Raw genomic sequence first — 14,584 nt, 5'->3', positions numbered from 1 at the left:
GACTTTGCGATCACCAGCCAGTCGTCTAGGTATCTTATTAGCCTGATCCTCTGAGCACGCGCCCATGTCGACACGAGAGTGGATACTCTTGTAAAAACTTGAGGATACTTTGTCAATCCGAAGCACAGGACTCTGAATTGGAAAACTTTCTCTGCAAGACTGAAGCGGAGAAATTTCCTGGAAGACTGATGGACTGGGATCTGAAAGTATGCATCCTTCAAGTCTATTGTCAGCATAAAGTCCTAGTCCCTGATTGCTGCTGCTAGAACTGTCTTTGGGGTCTCCATTCGGAATCTGGTTTTCCTTATAAACAGATTCAATGTTGACAGATCTATCACTGTCCTCCAATCTCCGTTGGCTTTGGAGACAAGGAAAATATGGCTGTAAAACCCCTTTGATGGAAGCGATACTTGTTCTACAGCTCCTTTCTCCATCATCATCTTCACTTCCTCTTATAGAATAAGAGCTTTCTGAGATTCCTGAGCATAGGAGAGGTGCGGTAATGGTTGTTCTGTCAGGGGTGGAGTCACTTCGAACGGAATCAAATATCCTACTCTGAGAACATCCACCACCCACTGCTCCGCTCCAAATTCCTGCCACACCCTCCAGTGATTTGCCAGGCAACCCCCCACTGGTGTGACTCAGTGATGAGAGGTGCCCATCCTATCGTCTTGAACCTCTCCCCCTGACCCTAATACCCCTTCCTCTGTTGGGTCTATTGTGAAAGGGCCAATGAGCTAACTTCTTTGGGGAAGAGGGTCTTGTTGATATATTAGAGATGTTATGTCTCACTGATTTCTTATGAGGTACTTGCTGATGTCTTACCTCATTAGAATTAGCCTGGCTTCCAGATGTTTTCCTAACTGCTGGCTGGACTAATCTGTCGTTAGTATCCATCCTTCTTCTATCTATAGCATCTTCCAGTATGCCCTTTGGTTACAGCAATTGCGACTAGGATATCCCCATTCCGCATTGCTAACAGGGAATCCAAGTCAATACTGCGGCTTAATCTAGCCAATGCTGCATCTCTCCTCGTCAACAGGATATTAGCCCATACATTGCACTCAAATTCATCAAGTACGCAATTGCTTTGGAACCTGATTGGAGCGATCTGAAAAACATTGTCTCATCCACTACATTTCTTGTTGCTTCTGAGGATGCAATTTTTGCTACTGCTGTTGACCAAAGGTCTAACCAAGAAGCAGTCTGAAAGATAGAAGCAGCCGTTGCTTCCAAAGTAGCAGCCTACTGACAAGTCATCAACAGGCATTCCATCTTAACGTAATCCAAGGTTAATCCAGGCATTAACCTTACCACATCTGGGTTAATTTGTCTAGATAGCAAAGGAACCATAGGTGTCGCATAATATTTCCTATGTTTCATCAATAGCAGGGGAATAAACTTTAATGATCTATTTGATCTTAACGAATTAGCCCTTTCAGCAATCCATGTATTGACGTGCTGTAAAGCCGACTTCGCATGACTTGAGCAAGGTAATTCATACGACACCTTCGTATCCCTTTTCAGTCCCAATACCATATCGATTCCCGGAGGAAGTATACTGGCAGATGCCTCCGTGATCCTCGAAAGGTTATTGAATTGACAAATCAAATCAACTGCCTCCGCATACGAAGCCAGAAACTCCTGGTTTTCCCCTTCCTCCGGTTCCAACGTACTGTGTTCGGCTGCAGGAGAAGCTAGTTCACTTCTATCCTCTGATAAACGTTCGGGTGCTTCATGGCCGTCTGACCCTACGACCGCGGCATCTTTGATTTCTGATGGCCAACGTCGGCTCGATATCAAAGTCAGTAGGAGAACGTGACCGCCTAACTTCTTCTCTACTCGCAGATCTAGAGTGAGAACTCTGTCTATACCTCCAAGATGAAGGTTCTCTCGAAGCCGAGCTAATTTCCTCTCTTATCTCTATCTATATTATTCAAGGTCATTTGACTATCATCTCCGACGGCCGTCGGGGAAGTAGACCTTGATCTCTCGTCGAGGAGAACAACGCCTTCCAAAAGTGTATCAGGAGAGCTTACCAACTCTTTTATTATTCAACCTTTTAATGGGAGCTTTCTCATCCTTTCTTCTTATCTTAAAAGGTCTTATAAGAGAAACTGGTATACATTCTCCGTTCTTCGTTGAATGCTGCCCACTCACCTTTGATTTCACCAACGGCAGTGGAGTCTCTGCTAAAAGCTTTGTCCTCACTACTGGTGGCATCTCGCAGCGGCCGCCATTCCAGCGACCGTCTATGCTTTCGCTCGTTTAGATGCCTGTAAATGACTTCGTCCGTTAATGTTAAGTTTATCAGTCACTGTCTTCTTCACTTTGTTGCTGACAGGGATGTGACAGTCCTGGCTTGAAGATGAAGAAGAATTTACTCTTCTTCTCTTGGCCCGAGGATCAGTCACGAAGTTCCGTATCCTCCAACGCTTGACTGGTACATGCAGTGACGTCACTGAATTTTGTGATGACGCTGAACTAGAGGAAGAAGATGAAGACAACAACGATTCAAGTCTTTTCTTTTTGTCTTTCTTATCTATTTTGTCCTCTATAGCTTGTAATTTCTTCATGACTGTGTGTACCAAAGTCAGAAAGCGTATTAGTCTCCGGAGGCAATGAAGTAGTGAGAGAAGCAGTAGGCTGTGACGTCACTGCGTCAGCCATGCCAGTGTGTGACGTCGGTTGTGATGTCACCACACTTGTAGGGAGAGATTGAGCGGCTGCTGCTGGAAACATTGATGATGATGTCATTGCCATGGCATTAGCTCCCATAAATTGCAGGCCAGGGGGACGAGGAACATTCATCGTTGATGGGCCCGGGTGGAGACGTGATGCCATACAGTAGTGAGAAAGCAACCCCTCCAGGTTGGTACGCTTGGTAGGCCTAACGCTGACCACGTTCCTTCCATTCTCTGCGCATCGGGGGCTGACACCTGGGACAAGATGGCGATGGTCCCCCTCTCCCTGCCGGGAATGACGGAGCGTAATTGTGCATAAAATTGCCCTAAACCCCTCCTGAAGTTTCCAATAACGAATTGCTAGAAGAAACTAAAGGGGTATGGGAAACATCAAAAGCAGGTGACGAAACATATGGAGCAGTCTGATGTATTGCCGATACAAAGAAGCCAACGACACTTGGTCATCCAAGGATGGCGTCGTCTCCTTTTGTACTGGCCCTTCCCATAAAACTTCGTTCATTGTTCCACCGACCAACCATGACAAACTAAACAAGGATTAGTATGTAATAGTACATACGTTTTCTCTGCACCTACTACACGTTGGATGTGGATCTGTAGATATCGATGTTAAAAATCTTGAACAAGGAAACCCACTCACTCCAGGGCATTTCCTTTGTCTCTTGCGAGAACCCAAAGAAATTTCCGCCAACAATGTACACCCACACTAAGATCACACACACACACACACAGAGAGAGAGAGAGAGGAGAGGAGAGAGAGAGAGAGAGAGATAGAGAGAGAGAGAGAGAGAGGGGCGAGAGAGAGAGAAAAAGGAGAGACGAGAGAGAGAGAGAGAGAGTGGGCAAACTAAACCAGCTTTAAAACAGATAAAAAGTAATCGAGAGGAGAAGAGGAGAAGAGAGCGAAGAAGAGGTGGGACCTCTTAAAACCAGCTTTAGATAAAAAGTAATCACATCCTATCTTAAAGGCGGTAGGAAAGTAACTCATGGGTCACGGGATGCCAAGGGCATTCTGGGAACTACAATACCCCATGACCTGGTATAGATACCAATAGTCCCTGGATCTCTCAAGTTTTGTTATTAATTCTACTGGTTTCCAGCTTGGCACTAGTATTACCCTAATGTTAAGACCGAAGGTTTGCTTCGTATATGAACAAGTGGAACTTATAGCTATGTAACTACTCATTTTTATATTGTTCATTACAAAATATTATTGTATTATTAACTGCTAACACCATCACAAAATCGAATTATCCCAAGGTAAATAACGTAACTCAAGCACTACCAGTAGATGTAACAAGAGAATACTAAGATTCATGGGCAGAGTGCAAATCAGAAGTTCATATGAGGCCGTCACTCGAACAACCCTCTATCTGCACAAAACAGAAATCGGTGAAAAACGCGATTGAAGTTGTGCAATGTTTACATTATCATATTTCCGTTAATATTTATGCTATGACATCATTCTTTTTTTCAAAATGAAGCTAAAAGCAAGTTCTTTACAAATATGTGTAAATATTATTTGTCTATCCAAACTGTACCTCAACGTCATAACTGCAAAAAACCGAAGTCTGAGAAAAGTACAATAATGGTTTGTCAACATTGGAATGACAATATATTGTGTATTTATCATTCTAGTTACTCTCACTCTCCCTAGATTATGAACGCGAAAAAAGTATTTCTTTTACAATTTCTAAACACTAGCACATAGAAGAGGAGTTGCTGAATTCGGAAGTATGTATAACTCAAAATCCGAAAATTTGCAGATAAGACGGTTTTTGAGTGACGGCCTCATGTAACAAATACAGAAGTGGTGGAAAGCCATGGCATCCAACAGATAGAAAACAGACAACTTAAAGAAAAATAAAGTTTGACATATAGCTGCAGGAACAAGGAACAGTTAAGTTAAAAGAAAATAAAAACAGAGTATGGAAGCACCAGGACAATGACCTGTAAGGAAGACCAGGATATCATAGAAACATGAAAAAGATGAAGACCAAGACCAGACAGAAATTTCAGCAGGGAGTGTACAAGAAAAAGATATGGGAGAGAACTCCCTTCATGATTACCCACAAAGAAAAAGGTGAAAATATTGACTGTACAATGTTATTTTTATTACTGTTAATGATTTTAACCAAACCACTGAGTCAACAAAACTCTAATAAGACTGGCCTGAAGGGAAATTTTTTTTATAATGACAAAAAATGTGTAAAAATGTAAACAATGTATGATGAGGCGATATATTCATAGGAATGGAACTTTCTTTGATGAGGAATAAATGTTCCAGACCATATTCCCTTATTCAATCAAACTTAAATAGAAATGAAAGGGGCTGTGTTTTCTTATATATATTGTTAATATATAAAAGTTAAGAAAAAGAAAATTTCTTTCTTACCCAGAAAGGCAAATTATGAAGGTTTTTACATAGTTACTATAAAGCACTGTCTTGACCACCTTTACCATGCATTATAGGTGAATAAAAGGCACACAAACTTGCAGCGCTAATTTTTTCATCCTAAACTTTATACTAATCCCATTCTGACCCCTAAAAACAATCAATGTTCCGACAAAGGGGGGTTAAGTCTCAACAGACAATTTTTCCACATTCACAAAAAGCAGCAAATTTGAAATCTTTGGGAAGAACTATTTTACTTTAATTTTCAAGTCCTGACCACACCACACTACCTGATCCTTGTTTTGTCAACAAAACAACCTAACCTGGTACATCCATGTTCACAAAAATTACTCTTTATTAAACTAAATGGTTGCATATACTTTAATTTTATTTTATTAACCTTTGGCTTATTCCTTCATAGGCCCTCAACTAATTAAGCATTTTTCCCTCTCTTACATTTACCCTTTATCAACCAATGGATCAATTCACCATTCTATATGAGGTGGTTGCTCCCATTAACCTGTTAAGCATCACTTTTAGGAGACATTGATGTTCCCAGATTGTCGCACTTTCTCGCTTGCAGAGCGGTCATTTGGTCTGTATTAATATTTTATGCGTTCTTTTTTTTACACTGATATTGCTTTTGTGTTAACATATTAGGATATCAAATAATTAGAAAAAGTTAATATGAAATAATTTGTGTATTTTTATATCCTAGAGCTTGCGAGCATGATAAAAGGGAAAAATTATTTTTTATGCCATTCCCTAAAACAGAGCTAGTAAAGCAATAAATGGTTTAAGTACATATAAGTATATCTGATGAAGAGCTCTCCTAGGGTTGGCCTCAAGGATTATTCTTTTGTGGGGCTAAGAACCAATATAGCTTATCCTTTGATTCTAGGCTGGCACCGGCCAGGAGCAAACTCGTGCAACTAGATTGGTCGTCGAGTGCGCAAGCCACTCGTTCAGTATGGCACTAATTATTGGTTTAATTCAGTTACATTTGTTTCATACCATTTTAGTACACATGATATTGCAGGCAAACTTTTTATATATTCATCTAGAAACTGGTTGGCAAATCTGTTCCTTTTTGTTGCAATGTGCTCGAAGACTTCAACAAACTCCACAGTTTCCCTTATCCTGAAAAATAAATTCACACCTTTGGGTAAAGGGATGCCTTTCCTTATCAACTACTGCCCATTCAGTACTGCAATGCTTGCATCTAATATGGTTTTAATTCAGAATCAGAAATTTCTTCAGTCTAAGTCAGAGGCTTCTGAGCTGCTACTCTCATAGTAATCATCACTCTTTAAACTAAGTAGAGACATTTAATAACTCTTCAAGCAAAATATTTTTTCCTTTTGCTTTGGAATGTTTATTATGGGAAACAATTGGGACTGAAAAAAGACAAATTTTTAACCAATTTGTATTTTTCATAACTAACAAACCTTTGGTCTTAACATTAGGAAAATACTAGCGCCAAACTGGAAACCAGAAGAATTAATAACAAAACTTGTGAGATCCAGGGACTATTGGCATCTATACCAGGTCACTGGGTATTGTAGTTCCCAGAATGCCCTTGGTGTCCCATGACCCATCAGTTACTTTCCTACCGCCTTTAAGATAGGACGTGATTACTTATCTGTTGTAAAGCCGGTTTAGTTTGCCTGTTTTTATTCATATTTTCCTTTTTTCTCTCTCTGAGTGATCTCAGTGTGGGTGTGATCTGCTAGGTGTGTGTACGTTGTGAAATGGAGAATTTTGCTTCACCATCGGAAATTTCTTCGGGTTCTCGCAAGACAAAGGAAATGCCCTGGAGTGAGTGGGTTTTCTTGTTCAAGATTTGTAACATCGGTATCTACAGATCCACATCCAACGTGTAGTAGGTGCAGTGATAACGTATGTACTATTACTAATCCTTGTTCAGTTTGTCATGGTTGGTCGGTGGAACAATGGATGAAATTTTATGGGATGGGCCAAAAGAAAGGAAACGATGCCATCTTTGGATGACCAAGTATCGTTGGCTTCTTTTGTATCAGTTTGTATCATTGTACTGGAAAACGAGAGGTGGATGACCTCTGTCAGGCTGTCTTTCCATTACAAAAAAAAAGTTGCCATTTACCCCCTGACTTATCTCATTCTGTTACCAAACGTTCCTACAATTTGCATGAGAGCAGTGTATTTCTGGGCTTGATCAGTCTGGCACCAACCTTGAAAGAGGGAGAATGTATTATTCTCCTTCGAAGGTGGTGCGATATGAAGGATGTGCGACTGAAAAATGTCATTGGTGATGCTTAACACGTTACTTACTAAAAAATTTGTTCCTTCATTTGATATATGCATAAAATTATGCAAAAGATATACAATGAAACATTCATTATCTATTAAAAAAAAGACTAAAATAATGTCATCCAACATAAGCATAACCAAACTACCTTGTTTTGTGGACAATCCATGAGCTAAAAACATGGAACACAACTACAATGCCTATTTATATTCTATGTAAATATTTTCATAAAAACATCTCTAAATAATATAACAGAAGAACTGGTTAAATGAGGAAAATTATGTACTATATTATTTACTGATAAAATAAAATAAAAAACACTCACCAGCAGATAGTGGATTGGATAAACCACCGATGGTGCCATTTTGAGCATTTTGTCCACCAGGAGAATTGGCAAAGGGAGAGCCAGTGGGATTGGGATTAGCAACAGGACCAGTAATGTCAGCATAACTAACATTCAAACATGTTCCACTTTGTGGGTCTTCTACAATCTTGGCTAAAATCATTAGGCAGGCACTCTTGCTGTTCTCCACATCATTTGCTGTAAGGGATTAAAAAGATTGAAATGCAAAATACTAATTGAAAATATTAGCAATTCATCATATAAAATGACATTTTTTTATAAACATATATACAGGCAGTCCCCGGGTTATGACGGTCTCGGCTTACGACGTTCCGAGGTTACGACGCTTTTCAATTATATTCATCAGAAATTATTTCCAGGGTTACGACACGTTCCAGAGTTACGACGCCTACAAACGCTGATCTGGTAGATGAAATATGACACCAAAAATGCAAAATAATCAATATTTAAAGTTTTTATTTGATGAAAAATGCAATAAGAATGCAGTTTACATAGTTTTGAATGCACCTAAAGCATTAAAAGTAAGGTTTTCTTAGGATTTTTGACAATGTTCCGATTTTCGGCTTGCGACGCGTCTCAAGAACTGAACCCCCGTCGTAACCCGGGGACTGCCTGTATATATATATTCAGTATTTCCTGGTATCGGAGATGCTTTTCTTTTTCCTAAAATAAGTCTCAGAAATCTACAGTAGATCCCACAGACTGGTCAGGTTTTCATCGGATCAACTTAACCAGAGAGGAAGATTATCTTTGTCTATTAACTCTGAATGAACTGCTTTTTTTTTGCTTAAAATAATAAATAAACAAAAGTTATATATGTAAAAAAATATAAGTATCTCAAAAAAAAAAAATTAATTCCCATATGGGCAGGATAATAGTAACTTGAATACTGTATACCATCATCATCAGTATTTTTTCTTTCTCAAACAATTTGAAGGGAACATTCTTAGCTGACAAAAATACATTTGTATGGTGGTAAAAGGTTTACTGGTAAACTTGTTAAAGTAAGACTATCACTACAAAACTGGCAATTTTGTAATATTGTATACGTTGCTTTAATTTTATGACAGTTTCTTTAGAAATTCACCTTTGCCTTTTTTATACCTGGTAAAATATTTTAAAGTTTTCAAGTTGTTCTTATTTGTTATATCTGTATTTTGTGGATTTTACTTATTCTATTTTGATTTCACTCTAATCGAGATATCTCGTTTGTGCTGTCTTAAAGTATAAATATGTAATAAAATGTCATTCTGTATTTCTAATATTACCTGTTATAGTGTTTAGTTTTCCTTTCTCCGAGATTAAAAAAAATTACTTCGTAAGCTTACATCCAATACTATAGAAGTCTTAAAATACTAGTACATCAGCTGTAACCACATTCATTAATACACTGAGAAACAGTTGGCCAAGAAAATTTCTGCAACCAGATGGCTGGGTATTTCATTTTGCCGATATGTTAACAACAAAAAAGCTTATTTAATAATAACATCAATAAACTTGAAAAAGCATAATGCAGTGTTTTCAAAATACATGAAAAAACTACAAAAATCACAACACTATAGCAACTGAAGCTACAGTACATAGTACAATGAGACAACTGAATGTGGTGCACCAACTGAACCAAAGCCATGAACCTGTGTAATGTTTATTTTTAGCTTCCAAAAACTTGAAAGTCAAAATTGGAGTGTGTCTTCAAGGTGAGAGCAAAATAACTCAACCTAAAATTGTGATTATACCTATATTTCCTAAACAAAATTATTACAAATTAAAATGATTACTTGAAATACAATGACCATTAATCATCACCAGAATCTTGGAATTTAATGATTGCAGAAAAATCAGGAAATAAAAAAGCACTTGTTCAAAACCAACTCTTAGTTTTCACAATAGCACAATCCTTTACAACATTTAAGACATGCTGAATTCCCTTATTTATTTCTTAATATAGATTGTTATGAATGAAGGAGAAAATGTGTGGGAAGGTTACAAGCAGAATATTAATACGTACAGTAATATTTAAAACTTACCAGAAGAATATAAAACTAAAATATTGTTCAAACTTACATATAACTGTTATACAACGTTCTGCTAAAGACTGGTCTTTAGCTTTCTGTGATATCTGTACATAAGCTCCACTATCTTCCTTAATTTGCTTTATGTACGTCCCGCCTTTCCCAATAATCATCCCAGCTGTGCTGTTTGGGACCAAAATCTTCACCTGTGGGGAGCGAGCACTTCTTGAAATCTGATGAAGGTAGATGAATTGGACTTAATGATGAGAATCATATTACCAGTGGGAAGGATAAAGTATTAATGCTAGTACAGTATTCAAATAGCTTAACGGACATTTAACGTGTTACCATAAAAAAAAATAAATAAAAAAAAGGAGGGCAGGCATTTTTATATGTGGATAATCCAAAACCATGGTGAGCACTCACATACTGCAATGCTGCAAGGCAATGTACGTTCAGCTAAATGCCAAGCAATTCACCATTTCCAACTAACCCAATTAATTTCTTCCAAATTATGACATTCACTTTTGAATTCTAGTATCTAAAAATTGTGTATGCTATCAGGTATACTTTTTCAACAATAAAACTTTCCCCTTAGAGTATAATTCCAGAAAGTGTTAATTTTCCCATTTTTCAGTCAGCAGTTTTGGGATGAGGTTACCAATGCATGGCCATCTCCATCCTGGCTGTAACCCAATTCAACTGATTAACTACCATGTACAAACTTATTATTTATGTCAACAGAAGAACAATGAGTATTACCAGAATATGACCATATTTCTTAATCATAGCCTGGGATTCACACACATTTGGTTGCTAGGGAGAAATGTTTAAATCATAAGACAATCAAGAGCTGCCATCCACATACATTGCAACTCAACTTGATGGGTGGTTGATAACTAAATTATATAAACCCAGAATAAGGCTAAGATGCCAAGTCTGCTAAAACTAAAGGTTTAGGGAAGGACTAACCTACCTTTAACAGAATAATAGTACTATTAATACTCTTCTGTTCAGGTTAATTTATATATTACACAGACAAAGGAAAACCCAGTCAACACAACTAACACATACACAATTTATACTTTACAATAATTTTGTATGGCAAACTGAAGACGGTGCTAATAATAATAATTATAATTATCAAATAATTCAACAAAAACACTGGGTAAAATACCATAATTCTAATAACACTGGCCCAACTCTTAAAATTTAACAAATGAATAGACTAATAACGTTAACAATTCAGAAAAAATTCTTTCTGGAATTTGGTTTTGGTATCAGATTTAACTTGCTAGATGAAAATGGGATAATCACTAAAGACTATTGTAACTGTTGCTCTACATTCTCAACACTCTGAGACTGGATCATGAGTTATTTATTACATACCAAGGGTCAGCAAAGTGTAACCAATTCAAAGACAGAATAGATAGTGCAAGTGTGCATGGAGAAGTATTTTACACAATCCAAGAAATTGTAATAAAAAGATTCCATTAGTTCTGTGATTGAAAAGCATTTTTTAGTTACCAAGTAACTTCCCTGAATCTTTAGAGTTACTAAATCACACACAGCCTTATCAATGGCATCTTTTATTTCTTGTAGATAAAACAGTACCTCTGTACTATAAAAACAAGTTCATTTGACAGCTCCAGCCACTATATATGATAGTATTGTTATTCAGGTTACTTTTGTGTGCTTACTAGTAGGGATGTACTGATACCAGCTTCAAAGCTGATACTGATACCTATTACCTCCATATTATTGTTAATTAGGAAAATATATATTGTTACTAAAATCATTCTTGTGCTCTGGTTATTGTATATTAAAGGTTCAAAAGTTGAAAGGTCATATAATAGGGTTATCTAAACAATTTCAAAGGCACAAATTTCACTAAGAAAGAACATCAAGTATAACTATTTGGTATTTACTCCTTTAATTACTGGATAAGAGTCTTGCTTATATTTTGGCTACCATTAGAAGATTAACAATTTGGTTATGTAGTGCTTACTTGAATTCATGGGGTGACGAGCATTCTGAAATCACTAATATATACTTTTATTCTGACGATCATTCTGAAATCACTAATATATACTTTTATTCTGAGTTTTAATTTATATATTGGCTAGAAACAGTTAACAGACTCATTCATTTAGATTATGAAAGGTTCTGGTTATGGAGGGGTTAATCCTTTACCTCATTACAATACATAATATTGTTTTTATTAAGTAATCCCAAGAAAAATGAGATACGGGCACACAAATAAAAATAAGATTATGAAAGGGCCAGTGTTTGTTTCTCAGTATAGATCAACAAAACATCAATTAAAAAAAAAAGCACAAATCCCTTGTGCAAGTTCCTAGTCACACTTTACTTGGACTATCTGAACTAAGTTAAAATTTCAGTTTTATAAACCAGCCTGAGAAGAGCCGTTGTTAGGCTCAGAGGTCTAGATAAACTAATCCTTTATAATAATAATATAATAATAATATAATAATAATAATAATAATAATTTTATTAAAGATAATACTATTCAATATAATTATCCTAGAAATGAAAAGTGGTACAGAAATTAATATATTCCAGCCTAGAAGGATTTTAAATTCTTATACTAATGACAAAGTATTGGCTGGTATCAGCCAGAAATTCACCAATACCGATACCACAAAAACTAGCCGATACCACTGATACTGATACTTGGGCACATCCTACTTACCAGTACATGTGACTACCAAGCACTGGACTTTAGAACTTTTCATTCTGGAAACTGGGGTCAAATTTTCTTGTTTTCAGTTGATACCTTTTTGTTTTTTCCACCTGACTCCTAAGTTTTCCCAAAGAAATCTAGAACACACCTGAAGAGATACTCAAGTCAAAACTCAACGCCGGAAATATGGATAAAAGCCATAAACACATGGGCAGTGCCAGTAATCAGATACAGCGCAGGAATAGTGGAATGGACGAAGGCAGAACTCCGCAGCATAGATCAGAAAACCAGGAAACATATGACAATACACAAAGCACTACACCCAAGAGCAAATACAGACAGACTATACATAACACGAAAGGAAGGAGGAGAGGACTACTAAGTATAGAGGACTGCGTCAACATCGAAAACAGAGCACTGGGTCAATATCTGAAAACCAGTGAAGACGAGTGGCTAAAGAGTGCATGGGAAGAAGGACTAATAAAAGCAGACGAAGACCCAGAAATATACAGAGACAGGAGAAAGACAGAAAGAACAGAGGACTGCACAACAAACCAATGCACGGACAATACCGAGACAGACTAAAGAACTAGCCAGCGATGACAATTGGCAATGGCTACAGAGGGGAGAGCTAAAGAAGGAAACTGAAGGAATGATAACAGCGGCGCAAGATCAGGCCCTAAGAACCAGATATGTTCAAAGTACGATAGACGGAAATAACATCTCTCCCCATATGTAGGAAGTGCAATACGAAAAGTGAAACCATAAACCCACATAGCAAGTGAATGCCCGGCACTTACACAGAACCAGTACAAAAAGAGGCATGATTCAGTAGCAAAAAGGAAAAGCCCTCCACTGGAGCCTGTGCAAGAAACATCAGCTACCTTGCAGTAATAAGTGGTACGAGCACCAACCTGAAGGAGTGATAGAAAACGATCAGGCAAAGATCCTCTGGGACTATGGTATCAGAACGGATAGGGTGATACGTGCAAACAGACCAGACGTGACGTTGATTGACAAGGTCAAGAGAAAGTATCACTCATTGATGTCGCAATACCATGGGACACCAGAGTTGAAGAGAAAGAGAGGGTGGGAAAAAAATTGGATAAGTATCAAGATCTGAAAATAGAAATAAGAAGAATATGGGATATGCCAGTGGAAATCGTACCCATAATCATAGGAGCACTAGGCACGATCCCAAGATCCCTGAAAAGGAATCTAGAAAAACTAGAGGCTGAAGTAGCTCCAGGACTCATGCAGAAGAGTGTGATCCTAGAAACGGCACACATAGTAAGAAGAGTGATGGTGTCCTAAGGAGGCAGGATGCAACCCGGAACCCCACACTATAAATACCACCCAGTCGAATTGGAGGACTGTGATAGAGCACAAAAAAAAAAAAAAAAAAAAAAAATTTATTAAAGATAATATTCAATATAATTATCCTAAAAATGAAAAGTGGTACAGAAAATTAATATTATTCCAGCCTAGAAGGATTTTAAATTCTTATACTAATGACAAAGTATTGGCTGGTATCAGCCAGAAATTCACCAATACCGATACCACAAAAACTAGCCGATACCACTGATACTGATACTTGGGCACATCCCTACTTACCAGTACATGTGACTACCAAGCACTGGACTTTAGAACTTTTCATTCTGGAAACTGGGGTCAAATTTTCTTGTTTTCAGTTGATACCTTTTTCCACCCGACTCCTAAGTTTTCCCAAAGAAATCTAGAACACACCTGAAGAGATCCACAAAAGCAGAATGGGTCACAAGAGAACACGGGATGCTTAATATGGCCTAGTCACATGGAAGGCCCTGAAAGGAGCATTTCTAAGTGTACGAAATCCAAGGTTATGTAAGAAACCTGAGAAAAAATTTTGTCAGAAAAATGTATGAAAACCGAATCGAACGAAAAGCAGGCCGTACGAAAACTGAGGTTTCATTGTACTTGCCTGCATAACTACTAATGAAATTTGTAATACTGTTTGTTTCGCTTTGGTCTGTTAAAAAGATCATAAGGTGGAATTTGTCTGACGTAGAACAGGCATTTTTCCCGTCTGATTTCCCTGTATTATGCTGTAAGTTGTATTTATCTGACTGGGTAATGATCAC

General features: G+C 37.6%; 1 protein-coding gene across 4 annotated transcripts in view; it reads right to left on the bottom strand.

Moving 5' to 3' along the window:
• LOC135217190 (RNA-binding protein Pasilla-like) overlaps positions 1-14,584 on the bottom strand; it is a 56,603-nt gene that overhangs the window by 17,979 nt on the left and 24,040 nt on the right. For 3 of the 4 annotated variants that reach the window (XM_064252919.1, XM_064252916.1, XM_064252918.1), the window contains exons 4-5: positions 9,813-9,993; positions 7,710-7,925 (exon numbers count right to left, since the gene is read on the bottom strand). In XM_064252919.1, the coding sequence (XP_064108989.1) occupies positions 7,710-7,925; positions 9,813-9,993 (397 nt within the window). The remainder of the gene's footprint in view (positions 1-7,709; positions 7,926-9,812; positions 9,994-14,584) is intronic. The other variant, XM_064252917.1, reaches the window with a different exon arrangement.

The sequence above is a fragment of the Macrobrachium nipponense genome, chromosome 7 (assembly GCF_015104395.2).
Source record: "Macrobrachium nipponense isolate FS-2020 chromosome 7, ASM1510439v2, whole genome shotgun sequence".
NCBI classification, from domain to species: Eukaryota; Metazoa; Arthropoda; class Malacostraca; order Decapoda; family Palaemonidae; genus Macrobrachium; species Macrobrachium nipponense.
The sequence above is the reverse complement of the archived record's forward strand: the minus strand, read 5'-3'. Positions and strand labels throughout refer to the sequence as shown.